Source organism: Martes martes (assembly GCF_963455335.1).
Source record: "Martes martes genome assembly, chromosome: 9".
Classification (NCBI taxonomy): Eukaryota; Metazoa; Chordata; class Mammalia; order Carnivora; family Mustelidae; genus Martes; species Martes martes.
In genome coordinates this window covers 63,359,696-63,382,672 of record NC_137896.1, presented here as the reverse complement: position 1 = coordinate 63,382,672, position 22,977 = coordinate 63,359,696, and the positions used below count along the sequence as shown (strand labels likewise).

The window sequence follows — 22,977 nt, the reverse complement described above, 5'->3', positions numbered from 1 at the left end:
TCTCTCTGCCTGCCTCTCTGCCTACTTGTGATCTCTGTCTGTCAAATAAATAAATAAAATATTTAAAACAAAACAAAACAAAACAAAAAACCTGTCTAAGACCAGTGGAATGTGTCTTTCTCCCCAAATGACCATCATTTGCATCACTTCACAAACAGGAGTTCTGAGCCTGGATAGAAGGTTCAAGAAAATATGCTAGAAATGTGGGCTCTTTAATTTGGCCTGTTCTGCGTTTGAGAGCATTGGTTTGCCATTCTGCTTGTCACGAACAGCTTCTACTCTACAAATCTATCCCAACCACATTTGTGCGGCACTAGGCCAGCGGGTAGCATTTTAAGGAATTGATTTATCCAGTGTTCTCCCTAGAAGGAAAACTCAGAGGATTTGTGCTCTCAGCCTGCACAGGGCCAGGGATGGTAATGATCATTTCTTTTCGGGCAGTGCCATTATATGAATGCTAAGTAAGTGACTTGTTGGTTTCTTTTGCTAGTTAAGTGTATACGGAAACTCCAGTTGGCACTTCGACGAAGTACGAAACCAGTGTTATTTCCACCAGTTTTTGAAAGAGCAACCTGATTTAAATTTCCACAATCTTGACGTTCAAGAAGAAATAAAAGTGAGTACAGATACCCACACAATCTTCTCCATTGCATGGGTGTTGAAGTGGTTATTTGACCCACTTGATGTTGAACAGTAAGTGTTCAGGCAAATCCAAGTACTGTGATTAAATTCTGTGATTATGGAGTCTGATGCAAATATAGACGTGGTGGTGGTGGTTCTTTCCTCCCTCTCACCCAGAACAGGTGTCAGGGGATGGAGGCCGAAATACCTGGTACCTTTGCCCCGTGGTGCCCCTCTGATTGCGACATTGAACCGATGTAGTGAGGTGGGCAGAGCGTGGACTCTGGGGTCTGAACCTACATCTGGACCCAGCCACACTGCTGGCTACGGTGGGCCCCCGGATGAGGTATTTAGCTTTGCTGTGTCTCTGATCCCTCGTCTATGAAACATGGCTGATGGCAGTGCTTGTCTCATGGGCTCCTTGGAAGAGTAGAGGAGATAACCCATGCGCAGCCCTTCTGTATTCACTCAGTAAATATTCACTTACTGTCTGCTCCATGCCAGGTCCTGTTCTAAGCACTGGGAACGGAACAGTGAATAAAAGAAGCCGTGCTCTCAAGGAGTTTCTTGTAAACCGAGGGGAAGGCAGACAAGTAACAACTAAATATATAACATGTCAGGTTGTCCCTCAGGGTGAGGAACATCGGAGTGCCCGGCAGAAGTTGGTTTGGACACCTCCGTATGTTGAGGTGCTGTTTGGACAAAGACCCAAAGTTTGAAGGGGAGCCCTGTGGAGATTTGGGGGAAGAGAATTTCAGACAGAAGGAAAAGCCAGTGCAAAGATCCTGAGGTGAAAGTGTGCTTTGTGTGTTTCAGAAATGACCTGGAGGCGGGTGTGGATGGTTGCCAGATAGAACCAATAAACATGCAAGACTCCAAGGCAATTTTCATTTCAGATAAACAATGAATGACATGCCATTTGGGACCTCCTTCTACGAAAATGTTACTCATTGCTCATCTGAAATGAGAACTTAGCTGGGCGTCCCATATTTTATCTGGCAAGCCTACCAGAGCACTGGAGTGACATGAGGGAATGTTAGGGGCTGAGATCCCCAAAGCGGGGTGGGGGTAATCCCGCAGGGCTTGATGCTGAGCTGCTGAAGCTCCCTCTGTAGCCCCTCACAGGACATTTCCTGTCAGCTCACACCGGGTGGCAGCTCTAACAATACCCCACACGGAATTCATGATAAGCGTCAGCTGTGTTGTCCGGAATTTAGGTTAGTGGGGTAGTGCTCTGCGGTAGGTAGGGAGGGAGGGGGCCTGAACCGATCAGAGAGCTGGAGTATGATTCAGGGGTTTCACACCTTCACAGGGTTGTGCAACCATCACTGCTGGTTCCATAGCCTTTTCTTCACCTCAACAAGAAGCCCCATACCTGTTAGCAGACACTCTCCACGCTCAAGTCCCCGCCCCCCAGCATGGGGACATCCGCTCATCTCTCTGTCTCCGTGGATATGCCTGTTCTGGACATTCCACATGAACGAAATCCTACAATATCTACCTATATGTCAATGATATGTATCTGTTTGTAATCTATATTTATCAACTTGTGGAACTGCCCAGTTGCACCATTTTCCACTCCCGCTGACCGTGTGAGCATTCCGACTTCCCGACGTCGTCCTCAGCCACACTTGTTATCGTCTGTATTTTTGAGTACCGTCATGCTAGTGTGTGTGGAGTGGTGTCTTGCTGTGGTTTGCTGTTCCCTGATGGCTAGTGATGTCGAACATCTTTGCATGTGCTCATAGAGTTTATTTTTATTTTGTACATATTTGGAAAGATTTTATTTATTTATTTGAGTGGTGGGGAGGGAGAGCGTGAGAGGCAGGGAAGGGGGGTGGAAGAGCCCTGAGATGTGGACCCTGGGATCATGACCTGGGCGACCCAGGTGCCCCTGTAGTTTATTTTTTTGTATCTTTGCTGGAGAAATGTCTGTTTGAATCCTTTGCCCATTTAAAAATTGTGTTATCTGTTTTTTTAAATTGTTGGTTGTGAGTTTTTTATATATTCTGGATACATGATTTGCAATTTTCCCCCATTCTGTAGGTTGTCTTTTTACTTTCTTGATGATGTCTGTTGAAGCACAAGTTTTAAATTGTTGTCCAGGTTATCTATGTTTTTCCTTTGTTGTTTGTGCTTTTAGTGTCATTTGAAAACCATTGCCTAACCCAAGGTCCTGAAGATTTTCTCCTATGTTTTCTTCTTTGACTTTTATAGTGGCAGCTTTTACATTTTAGGTCTCTGATCCATTTTTTTAAAGTACTTTTTATATATGGTGTGAGGGGTCCAACTTAATTCTTTGGCATGTGGCTATCCAGTTATGTGTGGGTTTTTTTTTAAGATTTTATTTATTTTATTTATTAAGATTATATTTATAAAATATAAAAAAATTATTTATTTAAGATTATTTATTTATTTATTTATTAAGATTTTATTTGTCAATTAATTATTATTAATTTAAGATTGGGAGAATGAGGGAGGAGGGGCAGAGGGAGAAGCAGACTCCCTGCAGAGCAGGGACCTTGACAAGGGACTCCATCTTTGGACCCAGGATCATGACCTGAGCTGAAGGCAGACGCTTAACTGACTGAGCCACCCAGGTGCACCCCCCATTATATGTGTTTTAGAAAGATTATTATTGGGGCACCTGCACTGGGCTCCCTGCTCAGCCGGGGATCTTCTTCTCCCTCCCCTTCTGCCCTCCCTCAGCTTGTGCTCATGCTCTCTCTCTCTCTCTTTCAAATAAACAAAATCTTAAAAAAAAATAGGGGTGTCTGGGTGGCTCAGTTGGTTAAGCATCCATTTTTTTTCTTTTTTTTTTTTTTAGATTTTGTTTATTTATCTGACAAAGACACAATAGACACAATGAGAGAGGGAACACAAGCAGGTGGAGTAGGAGAGGGAAAAGCAGGCTCCTTGCCAAGCAGGGAGCCCAACATGGGGCTCAATCCCAGGACCCAGGCATCAGGGCCCGAGCCAAAAGCAGACGCTTAACAACTGAGCTACCCAAGTGGCCCGAGAACCCAATTCTTGATTTCAGCTCCAGTCATGATCTCAGAGTCCTGGGATCAAGCCCTGTGGCAGGCTTTGCAGTCAGGGAGATGTCTGCTTGAGAGTCTCTCTTTCTCCTCTCCTTCTGCCCCTCCTCCAGCTCCCCCATCTCTACTTACAAAATAACAAAATACAAAAAATCTTTTTAAAAAATGAACATAAAAAAGATTATTCTTGGGGTGCCTGGATGGCTCAGTGGGTTAAAGCCTCTGCCTTCGGCTCAGGTCATGATCTCAGGGTCCTGGGATCGAGCCCCGCATCGGACTGTCTGCTCAGCAGGGAGCCTGCTTCCTCCTCTCTCTCTGCCTGCCTCTCTGCCTACTTGTGATCTCTGTCTGTCAAATAAATAAATAAAATCTTTAAAAAAAAAAGACTTTAGAAAAGCAGCCCAAGTGTCCATCAAAAGATGAATCAATAAAGATGTGGTGTGCGTGCGCGCGTGCGCACACATACACACACACACTCACACCCATAAAAAATAATGTGATCTTGCCATTTGCATGGTATGGATGGACCTAGTGGGTATTATGCTATGGGTATTATGGGTATTATATGGGACCTATGGGTATTATAAAATGAAATAGGTAAGCCAAAGAAAGACAAATACCACCTAATTTCCCTTATATGTGGAATTAAGAAACAAAACAAATAAACATAAAACAGAAATTTAAATACAGAGAACAAACTGGTGGTTGCCAAAGGGGAGGTGGATAGGAGATGGGTGAAACAGAGAGAGAAATGCAAGTACCCAAAATAGCCAAACAATGTTGAAGGAGAAGAATAAAGTTGTAGGACTCATACTTCCAACTTTAAAACTTCTATAAAGCTACACTCAACCAAACACTGTGCTATTGGCAGAAGAACACACCGATAGTTCAATAGAGCAAAACTGAGTCCAGAACCAAATCCTGACATTTATGGCCAACTGATTTTCGAAAGGGTTCCAAGACAGTTCAATGGGGAAAGAATAATCTTTTTGTTTTTTAAAGATTTTATTTATTTATTTGACAGAGATCACAAGTAGGCAGAGAGGCAGGCAGAGAGAGAGGGGGAGGCAGGCTCCCTGCCAAGCAGAGAGCTCAATGCGGGGCTCAATCCCAGGATCCTGGGATCATGACCTGAGCCGAAGGCAGAGGCTTTAACCCACTGAGCCATCCAGGCGCCCCGGGCTGCTTTTCTATCTTGGCTGTTGTGAATAATGCTGTAATAAACATAGAGATGCATGTATCTTTTTGATGATACTTTCATTTTCTTTGGGCAAATATCCAGTAGTGAAGTTACTGGATCATATACATTCCATATGAATTTTAGGACCAGCTTGTCAGTTTCTGCAAAGAAGCCCTCTGCTGGGATTTGAGTAGGGATTGCCTTGAATCTGGGGAGTATTGCCACTTTAACAATGTTAAGTCTTCTGATCCAGGAACAGAATGTGTTTTTGTTTGTTTAGGTCTTTAATTTCTTTCAACACTGTTGTAGTTTCCAGTGTACAAGGCTTGCGTGTCCTTTGTTAAATATATTCCTGTAGACTCCTTAGTTTTAAGGCCGTTTTTACTATACATGTTTGATGTTTCCCAGAATTTAGATGAATTGCTTTGGGATCTGTTCTAGAAGTAGGCACCAAGTCAGGGCAGCCTTGTCCCATTGGGGTTGGGGAGCGGTGAAGGGGGATAGACACAGCTACTAACTAGGGATTAGTTTTAAACATCTTGGTGGAGTGTGGACTCTTTTCTCCATCACCAAAGATCATTTACACACTCCGACCTGCACCTCCTCCCCAACCTGCCCTCACACACTTCTTGGGTGTTTATTTTGTGCCTAGTGCTCTACCTGGATCATCTCATTCAATGATCAGACCAAACCTAACTTAGGAGATAGCCAGACCCTTTTACAGAGAAGGAAGCTGAGGCTTGACGAGGGAAAGTCACCCACCTGGGGAGTGACAGAGCAGGATTCAAACCCAGAGTCCATGCTCTTCCTGACAACGCTACTTCTGACTTGAGGCCAAGCTGGTTCTGTCTCTCTGCTTCACTTTTCCTACACAGTCTTTTCAAGGGGATTCAGTTGTAAATTCATAAATGTGAGTGTAATCCAGTTGGTTTACTAGCCAGTGGATTTCTCCAGGCTCCTGGTGGTGACAGGGATGGATGGTCTGGAGATGTTCAGACAAGTGTGGTCAATTTTGACAAAATGTGCCAGCCAGTGCATTAATTATTTTTTTGACTAATCCAGCTGTTCCCTTGCAGGCCTCCAGGTAGTGGAGTGTGTGAACAGGAGCCTTATTTACTAGTCTCAACAGGATGAGAGTCCTCTTGGGATGAATCATTACTGCCCCTAGTTGAAGATTGGACATTTTAGCAAGGCTGGTATAAATTTGGGATTAGCAGTAGATAAGAAAGGCAGGGAAGCTCTAAGGGAAGGCTCTTTGCTCCTGAAAAGGCTCTTTGCATGAAGGGGACTTTCCAGCACCCTTCTATCCCACAGTAGCTCTTATCTCTGCAGGAGAGCTAAGCAGGTTAATAATTTGCAACTCAGGGAGTTTGTGGTGGGGGGAGGCATTTGGATGACTCCTGTTTGCATGCCAGCTTGCACTCCTGGAGACATCTGGCTCCGGCTCCCGTCAGATTTCAGATCATTGGCACAGTGGGAGGCTGGCATTCAGGGGACACACGGCACAGAGCACCCTCCTCTCTGTACTCCCCCTTGTGTTGGCCTTCAGGGGACTTGGCTGTGCCCTGAATCTCTCAGGGCTTGAGTGTGTTTACCTAGCGAAGTCTAGAAGCCTTCTTGAAGAAGATGGGGGCTTATGTTTGTAGAGTGTTTTGTAGTCACTCTTGTTTTTACTTGCCCTCAAATCCCTTATTTGACAAATGAAGGAACTGAGAGGAGAAATGACCCATTGGGTTAGCAGCAGAGCAGGGAAGAGATTGTAGAGAGCCCAGCCCTCTGCCTGAACTGTGTCGGTATGACCCTGATCCCGCCAGGTGGAAATGTTGAGCCCTGGAGTGTGGGATCCTGGGGAGTTAGCGTGTTCGTGGCAACTGGGGACAGGGAGCCCGGAGGGCCTCCCCACCCTCCACCCCTCTGGTTTAAGATGGAACCTAGACTGCAAATGTCAGCTCTGCTCCTACTGAGCATGGTGTCGGCAGCTCCATCCAAAATAAAATGGACTCATACCTGCTTAATAAACCAGCTTTATGCTTGCAGATAATACCTGGGCCATTACTGCACCTCCTCTATGCCAGGCACTTGGGTATAAATCCTTAACTCATTGAACAGTGTGTATTCGGTAATGACCACATGCCAGGGGTAGGATGTTTGGTAAGCTAGACACACACTGTAGCCTTCTTGGGGCTTCTACCCCAAGGCAGGAGGGAGACAATGAAACAGGCAATTACAGTGAAGTGTACTGAGTGGTGGTGATTGTAGGAGGTAGGAGTACACAGGGCAGGCAGCTAACCTGGATATGAGTGGGAGAGAGCAGGGAAAGCTTTCAGAGGGTGTAGTGATACCTAATAGATGAGTAGGGCTGAGCCAAGTGAAGAGGCTTGGGGCGGAGGGTTTCAAGCAGAGGGAGGGCATGGATCAGGGACATCAGAGGTACTCGGAGTCGTCCCATATGACTGGGACATGGTATATGGAGAGAGAGCTGGCTCAATGAGACTAGAGGGGGACGAGACAAGGTGAGGATTTGGCTTTACAAGGTCTTAGAGAAATCATTTTCCATTTGCATTTTGGAAGTCAATGACTTTGCAGAAGGGGTTTGAGTGGGGCAGGTTTGGAGGAGAAGGCAGAGGAAATGGGTAGGGGTGTTGGACAGTACTAATTCTGATACCACTACTTACTAACTCTATGACCTTGATCGAGGTACTTCATCTCCCTGTGCCGCAGATCCCTCATTAGTAAAATAGGGACAGTAATGGCACACACATTGTAGGGTTGGTTGGGGAGATGTGTTTTATTTTACTCTAAGATTTTTTTGAGAGAGAGAGAACATGAGCAGGGGTTGGGGGTTGGGGCAGAGGGAGAGGGATAGGCAGACTCCCTGCTAATCAGGGAGCCTGACACAGGGCTCCATCCTGGGACCCTGAGATCATGACCTGAGCTGGTCAGATGCTTGACTGATTGAGCCATCCAGGCTCCCTGGGGTAAGTGTTTTAACCTCTATAAGCCATATAGGTCATTGTGTCCCTTGTTATTTGAATGCTTGTTAAATAATCAATATGTGGGTAGATAAATGAGTAAATACTGTTGTGAAATGGAGCGTAAGAGCCCCAAGGAGTGCTAATATTTAAAGGGCTGCAGAGTAGACAGAGAAGAGTGGCAAATGAGGAGCGGGTATCCTGAAGCCAAGGGATATGTGTTTTTCTGGAATGTGAGTTTGGTCAGCAGCGTCAAACACTGCAGAGAGATCAGGTTATATAAAGACCCACATGTGAATGGACTCTAGCAGCAATACCTTTAGTCCAGGGTGGGTTGGTGAGGTCGTGCAGCTGATGCACAGTGGGGAGATGGGACGGTATCCTCATGGGGCAGAATCCCGAGCCCTTGATCCTTCCATCATACCCTGCTCCTAGAGGAGAGAGCCAACAATTTTACTAGGATTTCTGAATGGCAGTAGGGTCCGTTTTCTTTCCTTTGCTTATAAACAAAGGATGTAGTTTTTCTTCTGTACTTCTGAAGTGTCCTACACTTTCTCCTTCCTCCTCAAGATGGACACCCCGGGGTTATGTCCGTTTCAAGACGATGTCTTACACACACCACATGTAAGAGCAGAGCTTTTCTATTTCCCAAACTAAGCTTTTCAGGCAAATGGGCCCAGTAACTTCACAAGGAAAGGTTTGCCTCAGTTGTGAACTTGGATATTAGTAATGTTTAATTGATTCCTTTTTTTACTCAGAGCAGTGAGTTAAGGAGAAAAGAATGGAAAGGTGCCCAGTAGAAAAATAGGGACTCTGTGACATCATGGGAGTGCTACAGGAATCGGGACACAGTGTACTGTCCCAGGAGTCCCATGGTGCCTTGGTGGGTCACCCAGACCTGGTGGAACTAGGCTCTGTGCCCATTTCCACACCCGGCACCCTGGGAGAGCCTAACTGGAGTAAAGAGAGGGTTAACGATTAAGATCTGGAGCTCCCTTTTCTCACCTAGTTGGGACAATAAATAGCACAAAGCAAATTATTTTTCAAGAGCAAATTTTGAATTATCTGTCATTTACAATGACTCTCAATAACCATCCAGTTTTTACTGTTTTATCTCCTTAAACAATGACAGTATCTCTTACTGGACTAAAGTGGAAAACCCCTGTTGGGGCCCGAAACCTTTGTTGGGATACACATTTCTCATTTTTTATGAGAATATGGTTAGCAAGGCTAACTATTCCCAAAGGGGATACCACAAAGAAAGCAGATCCCCCCCCCCCCCAATCCCTCGTAGGAAATCAGTGCTCCAAAGCTTAATGTTTACAACAGCATGGGGTTTAATGTTTCCCCACATTTTTGTCAGAGGTGGCTTGGGTGGATTACAGCTATTTGTGTCCTTTCCTGCCCCGCCCCCAACTGTCCACCTCCAGTGTTCCCTTAAGTCTAGCGCCACCTGGGGGTGGACCCGGGTTGTGTGGGGTCCGAAGCTTGTGAAAATTTGGGACCTTCTTAAAAGTGTAAATTTAGAGTGTTTATTTAGAATGGAGAAAGAAGGTAGGTAGGAAGGGGCCCAAGTAAGTGAGGGGTCCTGAAGCTTAAAGCTTGTTAGCTTCACGCTGAACTGACCCTTGGGGCCAATGAGACCATTCTCAGGGTAGAACACATTAAGGGGCACCTTAATATCTGTTGACTTCTCTCTCGACCTCGAACCCATTGCTCTCACTTGCTGCCATCCTGCTGCACTCACCTCAAGGGCAAATCCTGCTATTTCACCTTTTCTGTACTACCATGTTCCTCTCCTTTAAAGCTTTATCTACCTGTGATTTAAATATTTTTGCAATACTATTTGATATCTACTTGGGGATTCTAAATAAATTCAGGAGACCTAGGGCCAGGTCTGTTGTATTTTGCTCATGGCTATAGGGCTTAGCTAAGTGCCTGGCCCATAACGGGCACACAAATACCGAATGAATGAATGTATTTGGTAAGAGTAAGATGATAGAGCAAATTTGTGGGTTTTGTGTGGCTAGAGCCAGCTTAATGTTATTTGGTTCAGTTGTGTCCATGCTAAGATTGTAAGCAGTCTGCTCTTTGATTGGAAAATGATTTTCAAGCTTTGTTATTTAAAAATGTCACCTGGGGCGCCTGAGTGGCTCAGTGGGTTGGGGCCTCTGCTTTTGGTTCAGGTCATGGTCTTAGGGTCCTGGGATTGAGCCCCGCATCGGGCTCTCTGCTCAGCAGGGAGCCTGCTTCCCCCCCCCCCCGCCCCCGCCTGCCTCTCTGCCTACTTGTGATCTCTGTCAAATAAATAAATAAAATCTTAAAAAAAAAAAAAAGTCACTTAACCTCAGCAGTGTTAACCCTTGCATGCAGCCTGTAAGGAACTCTCGAGACCCTTGAATGGCAGCACTCTGGAGACCCCATATTCACATGTAGATACAAGAAAGACTTCAAAGGAAAATGTGTGATTTTGGGAATAGTCTTCATTTGGGAGCTCTGGGTCTGTTGCCCCCCATAAATTCGGTACTTGAATCTAGTACTTTGAATTGTGTGTTCTAATGCGGTACGTTCCTGTAAAACCTTCCATTCGGCAAGGGATGAGCTAAGCAAAGTCAGGAGAGCAACTGTTCCTTTGCAGAAGGGCAGCTTGTGGTTGGTGCTCGAGTAGGGCCAGCTAGGAGGGGTGGGCAGCTGAGACCTAAGCCCTTTGGCTCTCTGAGGCCACTTGGTCCTCCACCTGCCCTGATGTAGGCCAAGTCAGTCTCTGCCTCTGTGCTTGGCCATCCTGTCCTATAAACAGTCCAGAATGTTCTTTGTAATCTCACTCCCTGAAAAAACTCCCACTGGTCAAAGTAGAACTAGCTCTTCTTTCTCTGGGTATGTCTGCTCATGTTAAATTTATTCTTCTTGGAGCTCTAACACCCTGCAAAGGAATCTCCTTTCATGATGTTGAGCTACATACACCCCACCCTGCATTATTAGGTAACTCTCCTGGCTCATGTGTCCCCAACTATTCTGTAGATGCTCTGAAGCCAGGGAACATGTGCTTTTAGTGTCCCAACAGTATCACAACATGTTGGACTAACTTGGGCTTGATACTGTGTACTTTCACTAAGGACCTGGTGCTATGTCAAAGGCAAGGGAAACAAATGAAAACTGGTCTTTCCTTCTAGAATCTCCCAGCCTGGTGGAAGAACCCCTCATGACCTGATGCTTAGCTGATTATTTTCTCTGTTTGGAGTGACCTTTAAGGAACTGGGGGCAAGGGTAGAAAGATACGTTCCCAGTTTCTCCCGAGTCCTTTCATTGTGGTTTCATTCCTTTTGAGTGATTGTTTAAGCTTTGTAAATGTGCTCATAGCATAGTTACCAATGTAACATTCTGGATTCAAAGTTGAGGGAAGTATTAAGACACTGTTATGCCTAACAGGTAAAAATAAACTATGTGAGTGCTGTGCTTGTTCTGTATGTGGATTTGGCTGTTTTATGATGGGAAGTCATTACAGACACACACTTTTATTAAACATTATGATGATAATGTAACCAAAGGATTTTGCTTCTTTGCATTTAGGAAATTATACAGTTCTGGCTCAAAAAGGGTGTTGATGGCTTTAGTTTCGATGCTGTTAAATTTCTTCTAGAAGCAGAGCATCTGAGAGATGAAGCCCAAGTGAATAAGGCTCAAATACCGGTAATGTTAAAACATTATTTTCCCCCCTTTCTGAAAATGTCATCTGTGTTTTCTTTTTTAGCATGAGACACCAATGACCAGAGATGAAAATGTAGTTAAATTTATTAATATATGCATCTGAATTTAAAGCATAGTTGTTTGTTGTTGTTGTTTTTAAGTAGATTCCACATCCAGCATGGGGCTCAGACTCATAATCCCAAGACCAGGCATCACATGCTCCACTGACGGAGCCCAGCCAAGTGGCCCTATAGGAAGTGCTTTTAATCACTTTCTTCAGGAAGTACAAGAGTTTCAAATCCATATGCCTAGATGTTTCCATCCGTTGGTTCCCCCTGGTATAGGGCATCCTTGAGGACTACTTCGGTGACAAGGGTTCTGAGGGCTGGACACTGGACTCTGCCAACAGCTATAACTACTCACTGTGATTTTATCATCTCATTCAAGCTACAGTGAGGAGGCCTGTAATTCCTCAGGTGCTTCTGTAGTCGTTAAAGGACACACAAAAGGGAACAAACACTTGCTGAGTGTCTTCTGTATGCTGTGTGTTAGGACAGTCCATTCAACTCTTGCAACAGCTCATGAGAGACATTTCATGATCCTCATCAGGAAATCTTAGAGAAGTTAATTTTTCAAGGGTGGCAGAGATGATAAATAGAATTACAAACCAAGCATCATATCTCATTACAGAGTCTGGGCTCTTTGTGGTTCCACACCAGTGGCTCTCACCTTTCCCCCCATGTCATGCATGAGAACCAGGACGCCACTGTGCTCTTCTGACCACCACTCTACAGACACTCTATGTTCAATGGCAAAGTAGACAGAAGCCCTAAAATAGGTTTCAAAATAATAGATTTGTAGATTTACACAATGGAATAGTATACATCAGTCAAAATAAATGAATTACAGTGACACAATATGGGTGAATATTAGCTGTATGATGTTTAGTGAAAAAACCCTTAAATAGTTATAGCATGATGTCCTTCTTATAAAATAAAATGAAATTGCTGTTATTACCAAGTATCTAGCTTCTGTCCTGAGTAATAGACTTATGGGTAATCTCATTAAACCCAATCAGTTAACCAAAGAAAAGCTGGCAATGCAGGGACTAAATACGAGAACATGTCATGAACCAAAGGCTATTTTTTGTGGGGTAGGTAAAGCACATGATTTCCAACACAAAAAATGAAGGAGCCGGAAAGTGTTTTATTAGTTAGTCCCAAAGAGACGCACTTATCTTTGGAGAAGAAATCTCAAAATAACCTTGCTAATTATGATGAAACGTAAGAAAGCCATATGTTTCCAGATATGATCAGAACAATAGGTTTTGTGTGGCATTCAAGAAAAAACTAAAGAAAAAGTTATTTCAGGTAGAGAGCTAAGATTCCAAAAACTTTAGATCTAGCAAGTTCACTTACTAAAAAGGGGTCCACTGAATGAATGGCAATGCAGGTTTACACTGTCTAGTCTGTCCATGAACCAACCCAGGACTTACAGCCTTGGCTTGTGTTAGATAGAATCTTTTACTTTAGATTCTAGATTACTGTAACTTTAGGAAGACATAGAATGAGTGTCAGGAATAATTACTGAAACCCTGGCAAAGTGGTTCTTTACCACTTCTAGCCTTTATTCTTACTATTACACTTTGGACAGAAATTTCGTGAGCAGATCAAGCATAGGGTAACAGTGAGTTCTATATATTTGCTTTGCTTTTAGGTACAGCATTTAGGAGAATTAAATGTTTGGGAGAGGATTCTGCTAGATAGACTATTGGTAGTTAATGGTCAGATGTTCAGTAAAGTTTGTTTACTAGATTTACAGTTGATAATAGTCATGAATGTTATTCTCCAGCCACAAAACCCAGTGAAAGTCCTAGGATCATCTTTCAGGTTGTATGCCTTGGCCTGAGCCCTTTGAAGAGACAGTCTATATTCGCATAAGCCCAGCTATGGACATCTGACATGGGAAATGATGGCAGCTATGCTTTTCTGTCTCCAAAGGACACAGTGACACATTACTGGGAGCTGTACCACGACTTCACCACCACACAAGTGGGAATGCATGACATTGTCCGGAGCTTCCGGCAAACGATGGACCAGTACAGCAGGGAGCCTGGGAGATACAGGTAATCACAAGACACACTTCTGTTCTTCAAAGGCGTAGGGTGTGACCTGAAGTTAATCCTTCACAACCAGGCCTTCTCAAGAGGTTCAAGCTATTTACCAAACCCCCATGACTACAGTGTATTATAACTTGGTTATGCCAGGGCCTAGTATATTCTTTCGTGTTGCTTAACTTTGATTTCTAGTTTCCTTTTTTGTAAAATAATGCCCATCACAGTACTTATTTCACAGGAATTTTGTGAAAATCACTCAAAAGGTAGCATATAATCTAAATGTTAGCATTCTCTTTTTTTTAAAAGATTTTATTTTTTTATTTGACAGAGAGAGATCACAAGTAGGCAGAGAGGCAGGCAGAGTGAGAGGGAGATGCAGGCTCCCTGCCGAGCGGAGAGCCGGATGCAGGGCTCGATCCCAGGACCCTGAGACCATCACCTGAGCTGAAGGCAGAGGCTTAACCCACTGAGCCACCCAGGCACCCAAGTATTCTCTTTTTATCATTACTATTTGGTCTATTAGTGTCCAGGATACAGTATGAATTCAAATGTTTCAGCTAAGCTGCTAGTAGATCACAATGGTTTGCTAACACAGCTTTGGAATCAGATGGACCTAAGGTAGTGTTCTGTGTAACAGCTGTGTGACCCCGGACTGGTTTGCTGACACAAGTACCATTTTCTCATCAATGAAAAGGTGACAGCAACACCACATCAGGGTTTTGTGAGACTGCATGAGATAATGTAGGTGAAACACTTAAAACAGGGACAAACACATAATAAACACTCAATAAATCTATGTGTATACAGATCACCCAATAGCATGAACAGAAATAAAGAAATTTCTCCTCCTCAAAGTAGGTCTTCTGATTGCTATCTCCATTCTATAGATGAGGAAATGGAGACTCCAAGCTGTGTGACTCTGGTCACACAGATAGTAATGGCAGGAATGGGACTGGAACTGAAACACCTGGGCCCTACATACTATGCACTTACCTCAAACATGTAAAGCCAGCACTGATGTGGGTCACTGAGGCGAATGTGTCTTTCCCTGACAGTGTTTGCTTTTAAGTAAGCTCTACACCCAATGTGGGGCTTGAACTCATGACCCTGAGATCAAGAGTCATGTGCTCTACCAATTGAGCCAGCCAGGTGCCCCTAGATTGCACCCCAATAATAAAGTGAGACTTTACAGGGATTCCTGTACAAGAGGTTTCTGGGGAAAACCCCCTTACATGATACGCAAACATAAACTATAGATTCCAAGCAGAACGATGAGAATTGATAGTCTTCGTGGAAGTTACTGAGTTTTAATCAGACCTTAACCTCCTTCCGGAGAGAACCATAATGACTGAGATTCAAATGTGTTCTTTAACTCTTAGACACAGCCTAGTATTAGGCTAGTCCTTGGGTTTATTGTCCATGAGAAATGAGAAATCGTCCAGGTGGCCCAGCATGCTATTACTTGGCCATCTGGCTTGATTATCCTTCCCAGTGAGCCCAGCCAGATATGGTTAAGTCAGGCAGACTGAAGCAGCTGCAGAATGCTCCCCAGTCTTCTGACAGGCCCTGAGGACACTGCACCCTGCCAACTCTTCCAGGTTCATGGGGACTGAAGCCTATGGAGAGAGCATTGACAGGACCATGATGTACTATGGGCTGCCTTTTATTCAAGAAGCAGATTTTCCCTTCAACAATTATCTCAGTAAGCTAAACACTCCTTCTGGGAACAGTGTGTTTGAGGTTATCACATCCTGGATGGAAAACATGCCAGAAGGAAAATGGCCTAATTGGATGGTAAGTCCTCATGCCTGAGTCAGGATATCTGGTGCCGGTGTGCTTGCTGAATAGTCAGCCCTAAAATGAGGGGTATGTCTGTCTGTAAGGGACCTTAACCTTTCCTTTAATCAGTGATTATTTAGTGAGCCAGGCCAGGCCAGGCCAGGCCTTTTTGTTATTTTTCATTTTTTCCCTTCTGGTTCTCAGACTAGATAATCTCGATTGCACAGTGTTCAAATCTGTCAAGCCCATCTAGTGAACTTCTCCTTTCAGTGGTCATACTTTTTCAACTCTGAAATTTCTTTCTGGTTCTTCTGCATAATCTTTTTATTGATAGTATCTATTTGATGAGACACTGTCCTCACACTTTAAATTCTGTGCTTTTAGTTCTTTGAACATAAGTGTAGTAGTTGATTAAAAAATCTTTGTCCACTAGTCCAATGTCTGGGTTTCCTCAGCCACACTTTCTACTGACTGCTTTTTGTTTTTTGTTTTCTGTCGCTTTGCATGCCTTTTGTGTTCCTTTTTGTTGCTGAAAACTGGATATTTAAAATAATGTAGTAATGTAGGAAATCCCATTTTCTCCTCCTCCCCAGTGTTTGTTGTTGCTATTTATTTCTTCAGTGACTTTCTTCAATTAATTTTGTAAAATCTGTGTTCTTTGTTGGGTATTGGCCACTGGGTGAGTTTTATTGTCAGTGAATGATTGGAAGAGCTTCCTGAACCATTCATTCTTCGAGCCTTTGCTGAAGGGGCTTTGTGAGGGGGGTGGGGGAGGGGTGGGTGGGGTGTGTGTGTGTGTGTGTGTGTGTGTGTGTGTGTGTACGTACGTACGTACGTACGTACGTACCTGCTTTCAACGGACAGGCAGTTTGTAGTTCTGCCTTAGTCTTCGCTTTCTGCTTGCGCTGAGTTTCAAGGTTAGCCAGAGGTGAGAGATATTAGAGCCTTCTCAAGTCTTCCCAAGGCATCTGCACATGTTCTAGATTCCAAGAATCTGTCAGACTTTCTCGAAGGCCAGTACGGTCCCCTCTTCCCCAACTTTTAAGGTTTTTGGTCAGTCTCTGTTGAGCCCCAGTTGCTACCACCACCTCAGGTAGGTGTGATGTCAAACAATTGCTGGTTGTTTCAGGCAAATACCTTGGGGAAAGGGGATTTCTCTGATGAAGAAAAACCCAACTGAAAGTGAGTACTAGAAAGGTCAAATAGTGACAATTCTCTAAATGGAGCTTTTGGTGAATTCTAAACTTATTCTGCCCCTCCAGTGGCTCCTGTTTCATAGCTATGGTGGTTCTAAGACTGAGGTTTTCAAGGCTATCAAGGATCTGAGAGGGATGAGTTCAAGGACTGTTAAAATGACACAAAGCTTGATGTTTTTCTTGAATAAATACTTCTTGGACTGCTGAAAGCCTTTAGCTAGTTTCTGCAGTTTTTGAGAATCCATAGTTTCTTATCAAAGGCTCTCAATAAAATAGAGGCAAAATTTGACTTTTCTGGTCATAAAAAAAGAAAAATAGCTTACAATGGTCTATAAAAAGATAACTGTAAAGATAGTTTCAGTACATCTACAAAAAAAAAAAAAATAATAAAAAAAAAAAAGCAACCTCCACCTAAGTTCTTATTCTCAAAGGCTGGTTTTGCATCATACCCTGCCTTGAATAAGTGATGGAGTTTCTCAAGAGAGCTTGTCTCATCATTTGTAAAATGGAGATCATACCTGAAAATGGAGGAGGGCAATAAGATGTAATGTAGGTGTAAAAGTATTTTTTTTTAAATTTAAGTAATTTTTATATCCAACATGCGGCTCAAACTCATGACCCCAAGACCAAGAGTTGCATGCTCTTCTGAGTGGGCCAGCCAGGTGCCCCGTAAGTCCTTCATAATAATAAACAGTAAAGTGCCATGCTATTGAGATTTAGGTGTGGTGTATGTGGTATATCTTAACAAAAGCTATGATGCTGTAAAAGGACTAGATAATAAGAAATTAGAGCATTTAACAGAAATACCAAATTTTAAAATAGAAAGCACTTCAGAAAATTTCCTCTTGGACTATGTACTTTTCTCTACAGAAGCTGATTTATCTTTAAAATTTGAGCATTTCGAAAGACACACACACACACGTGCCTCAGAAATCTCTCCGGCTTCTGTGCTTCCACCTCTTCCCTCCTTCTTGTGTTACAGGAGAAACATTTTCGTTTCCTTTCTCGTCCATATTCGCTTATACAAATGTGTGAAAATATTAACACGCACCGTCCTAAATTTTGTATTTGCAGTAACTCTGTGAGGTAACTTGTTACCACTATCTTGTTAATCATGATGGCCAAGACAGTAAATTGGTCAGTTAAACAGTAAGTTACCAGAGTTGGGACTCAAATCCCAACTGCTGATACCAAGGTGCACCCACAGCAGACTTGGTTTTACTGCCTAATGGACTTTTTGTAGAATAAGGTAAATCTTCCAGAAAACTGTATACTATGCTGTGTTCTTAAAGTATCTGCCTTTCAGATTGGTGGACCAGACAGCGCCCGGCTGACTTCTCGTTTTGGGGAAGAATATGTCAACATCATGAACATGCTTATTTTCACACTCCCTGGAACTCCCATAACTTACTATGGGGAAGAAATAGGAATGAGAAACATTTTCGTCACAAATCTCAATGAAAGCTATGATGTTGTAAGTTAACATTATCTAACTATGTGAAACTAGAGAATCTACTATTCCTATTCTACTGCTGAAAATCATTATTCTGCTTTCCTTTCTTACTATCATACAGCTCACTTGCTTGTGTTTCCTAAGCCACACAACTGAATGGTAGAGCCCAGGAATCTACATTTTAAAGATGTTTTCCAGCTGATTCTTAGGTTCTCAAATTCTAGTGTGCCTGTGTTTTGAGTTTGGAACATTAATTATAGTGCTTGTCTGTAGTGCTAGACTTCATCTGAACACCTGAACATCTGAACATCTGAATCTTCCTTTCATCTTGACAAATGTAAATGCACAGCTTCAGACTTGACTGGTTTTTATTATTTTTTGTTTGAGGCTATGGATATCAAAATTGTGTTGTTGGGTGAACCTGTAATAATTCGTAAGGTTAGCTTTCAATGTAGGAGATCCAATTTTCCTAAATTTGTGTGTGTGCTTTCATGTGCAATAACCAGGCTGGATAAAAGAGGATAGCATTTAGGCTTACTTGTACATGCTGCACACTTGAACTCACCATCACTGTACCACAGAATGAACTGCTAATGATACATCTTGAAATCCTACATTGCTCATTCTTAGGGAAAAGCAGTAAAAGATGCCAAGCATGTACCGAAGTCCAGTTACAAAGATGTCACTATTTTCCAGTTGAAAGTGTGAAGCTGGCTTACATACTGAATATTGAAGTCTTTTCATTATGAATGCTAATGAATACAAGTATTAGAAATACAGGAAATTAAATAATTATGAAGTAGATCATGCCCAAATGACATTTCTTTTACTAACTAGAGCACTGTTTTCTTTTGACACAGAATACCCTCCTCTCAAAGTCACCAATGCAGTGGGACAATAGCTCAAATGCTGGTTTTTCTGAAGCCAGTCATACCTGGTTACCCACCAATTCAGATTACCATACTGTGAATGTTGATGTAAGTATCAATGAAAATGTTATACTGATTCCAGAAACAGGATATGAGTTTCTGCGCTGCCAACACATACTCACCATGAGGGTACCTAAAACCTTAACTGATGTATCTTTAAGTCAATCACACAGACTTCTCTTATAGTTAAGTCATGTTTTTGTGAAAATACAAACTGGTACAGAAGTGAACCATGTGAAGTATTGTATTGAATATATAATTATTCACTGGAATTACTTAAAAAAAAAAAAAGGAGCTCAAGGCTCTTAAAGATTTATTTATTTATTTCAGAGTGAGAGAGCATGAGCTGGGGTGGGGGGGGGGAAGCAGACCCCTCACTGAGCAGGGAGCCTAACACAGGGCTTGATCCTAGGACCCTGGGATCATGACCTGAGCTGAAGGCAGATGCTTAACCCACTGAGCCACCCAGGCGCCCTCTAAGATCTCTTGGCTCTTAAGGAAATTTTATGGAGGTCTTTCAACAAGCCCAGCTATCTGTCTTCCTTTCCTGCCCTCAAAAGGAAGGAGAGGAGGAGATCCATCAAGACTCTTTACCTGGAGAAACCAAGACATGAGTAATTCCTAACAGTAGCTGTTCTGGAAAAACACACCCTTTGGCTTTTGCTTTTTTTCCTATACTATTTTCTGTTTTCAGGCGATCAAGTTTGCCAAATTCTGCTGAAATTGCTGGAACCTGTGCATTCCTGTTTAGAAAATTTGTTTGCTCAATACATTTCCTTAGACCAGAACAATAATGAAATGGCTCCAGGTGGAATCATGTACCAGGGAAAACGGGTCACTGGAAAGTATGATCTAAACTACCTCAGGAGAAGAGAAATTACTGGCACTCCATGAGAGGCAAAAATTTCCCCTTATCCCAATTTACTATTTGGTAATTTTAAACTACCAAAGTATAGTTGACACACAACGTTATATTAGTTTCAGGTGTACAATGTAGTGATTCGACAATTCTGTACATTACTCAATGCCTGCCACAGTAAGTGTAGTCTTCCCAAATTATTCTGTTTTGAGCTTCATGCAAACCTTCCTATGCCTACAACTCCCTGCTCTCCACAGAGACTTTTAGGATAGTATTAGTTTTTGTTTTTAAATATTCATAGGCCCTTGAAAACAAAAATATGCATTTTAACATTTGTGCTTTGGATTTAATACAGCTCTTGATTTTTGTTATGTGTAAAATGTATACCAGAAGATGTGCAAAATGCAAATTAAGAGTTTTTCCCTCTAACATTCACCAAGCCTTTCAAATGATTATGAGTAATATTTGGAGGGATGCTGAATTGTAAGAAAGTTACCAAAAGTCAGGCAAGGCTATTTAAAATACATCCATAAAAGCCCTAGAAGATAGGAAAGAGTTTAAGTAATTTAAGTAATTTCTAAAAGAAAGTAAAATTAAGCTTCTCATAATTACTAGAGGTAGGCAACTGTAGACAAGGAGTATCATAATGCAAAAGTAAATGATCACCAACAGTTGAGAAAAATTGAGATGTCTTAACACTGTAGAAAGTAGAGGAGATAGAGCAAACATAAGACTTAATTACTGGTATACTGTTTTATGGAGCCTCTTCATTCTTTGATTAGGGGTGGCTCAGTTGGTTGAGTGTCTGCCTTTGGCTTGGGTCATGATCCAAGGTCCTGGGATCTAGTCCTACAACGGGCTCCTTGCTCAGTGGGAAGCCTGCTTCTCTCTCTTTGACAAAAAAAATCTTAAAAAAAAGAACGATTAGGTATCTTAGAAATGCAGAACATTGTGAAACACTGAAAAAGAAACCCTAATTAGTGTGCTGGAAGACTGATCCAGAGACTCCCCCCGAGAATGCACTGTAAAAAGGCAAATAATAGTGTAAAGAGAAAAATGTTGATACTTCTAGAAGAGAAACTAGAAGGAAACATACAATCTGAGAAATAAAGAAATCTCAGATATTTATCTTTTCTAGAATGGTAAGAATAAAGGCAGAAGCCAAAACAGATTGCACAAGCAAAGGACTGAGAGTTGCACTGGCTTGTCAAGTGGATCCTAGAACACATTAGAACTTTAATCTTTAAATCTATGATCGGAAACTTGATTCTAAACCTATAATCCTAAATCCATTCCAATAGGCATTCAAGAATATAGATCTAGAAAAGCAAGGACCCCAATTTTTTCCATATATAGCTACTTTCTGAAAGAATAATCAACTCTGAACAAAAAATGAATCTAAAAGACATGATATGGGGTGCTGGCTGGCTCAGTCAAGAGGGTATTTGACTCTCGATTTAAAAGTTTTAAGTTCGAGCCCCACACTGGGTGTAGAGATTACTTAAAAATAAAAAAAAGATATGACGTAGAAAATACAGTAAGGAAAAGAACTTAAGGATTTTTTTTTTGTTGTTGTTGTTTTTAAAGATTTTATTTATTTACTCGACAGAGAACACCAGTAGGCAGAGAGGCAGACAGAGAGAGGAGGAAGCAGGCCCTGCGCTGAGCAGAGAGCCCGATGCGGGGCTCGATCCCAGGACCCTGGGATCATGACCTGAGCCGAAGGCAGAGGCTTAACCCACTGAGCCACCCAGGCGCCCCTTACGGATATTTTTTGATACACAATGTAAAAGAAGGTATCTGGAACAAAAATCTAACGAGATTCACTTCTGTATGGAAAATGGCAGGAGAGAGAGAACGTGTAAAGCAGGCAGTCTTTTCAGGGCATGGAAACAGAGTAACTCACTCTAGATTTGAGCTTGGTGGCCATTCACCACTAAGACTATTAAATAGAATGTAAAATTCACTTCCCGTGACACACTAGCACCACTTCTAGTGGCTACATTAGAGCAAATACAGAACACTTCTGCAGCACTTCAGGCAGTTCCGTTGGACAGTAGCATTGCTCCAAATGTTAAGAAAAGTATATTTTAAAATGGTCATTGTGATTTTAAGGGTGCAATTTTCCTTCTCTCTCTTTTTTTTTAAAGATTTTAAAAAATTTATTTGACACGGACAGAGAGGGAGAGAGCAAGCATAAGAAGTGGGAGTGGAAGGCAGGGGAGAAGCAGGCTCCCCATTGAGCAAGGAGCCTGATGGAGGTTTGATCCCAGGACCGTGGGATCATGACCTGAGCCAAAGGCAGCCACTTAACCAACTGAGCTGCCCAGGCAATTTTCAAAGAACATTAGAAGGTAAAGTATTACATCAGATCAACTTGATGCTAAAAAGGATGAAAACAATAGTGCAAGATAAAAAAGCATTGAGACATGGGGTGCCTGGGTGGCTCAGTCATTAAGTGTCTTCGGCTCCGATCATGATCCCAGGGTTCTGGGATGGAGCCCTGCATCGGGCTCTCTCCTCAGCAGGAAGCCTGCTTCTCCCTCTCCCACTCCTCCTGCCTGTGTTCCCTCTCTTGCTCGTTCTCTGTCAAATAAATAAAATCTAATTTAAAAAAGGGGGGGGCTGAGACAAAATCTGACATAAAAGACATAGCTAAAACAATTAAAAAATTAAAATAGCTATGGTGGCTATAGCTATCAAACAAACAAAAAAATGCATATAACCTTTGCGCCCTAGTAATTTCATTCTGGGAATACCTGTGTATGTGGAAAATGATGACTCTGGAAAAAGAGTCAGTTGAATCAGTTATAGTTAATTTATGTAATTTATACAATGGACTAGTATATAGCTTTTAAAAAGAATGCACCGAAATGGGACCATCTCTAACATATATTAACATGTATTAAATAAGAAATAGTGTCCATAATGGTATCATCCTACTATCTGTATAATGAAAAAATATACCTACATATGTTTGCAGAGGCATAAAATGTATTATGATACATAAACAGTCATAGTGTCTATTTCTGAGAGAGGAAGTGAAAAGCTAGGGGACAGTGTTAAGAAAAACCTTATTTTATATATTCCTCTTATAAACAGATTTTATATTGCATGCATTCCTATTAGAAAAATAAAGTTACAAAA

The 22,977-nt window shown here is 42.3% G+C and overlaps 1 protein-coding gene across 2 annotated transcripts in view; it reads left to right on the top strand.

Annotated features, from left to right (window-relative positions):
• Positions 1-22,977, top strand: part of SLC3A1 (solute carrier family 3 member 1) — a 33,077-nt gene that overhangs the window by 7,942 nt on the left and 2,158 nt on the right. Inside the window, exons 4-10 of one of the 2 annotated variants that reach the window (XM_080812719.1) lie at positions 491-616; positions 11,382-11,501; positions 13,499-13,623; positions 15,213-15,408; positions 17,896-18,063; positions 18,903-19,019; positions 19,666-19,759. In XM_080812719.1, the coding sequence (XP_080668845.1) occupies positions 491-616; positions 11,382-11,501; positions 13,499-13,623; positions 15,213-15,408; positions 17,896-18,063; positions 18,903-19,019; positions 19,666-19,692 (879 nt within the window). In that variant the 3' untranslated portion in view covers positions 19,693-19,759. Of the gene's footprint in view, positions 1-490; positions 617-11,381; positions 11,502-13,498; positions 13,624-15,212; positions 15,409-17,895; positions 18,064-18,902; positions 19,020-19,665; positions 19,760-22,977 lie in introns of those variants that run through there. The other variant, XM_080812718.1, reaches the window with a different exon arrangement.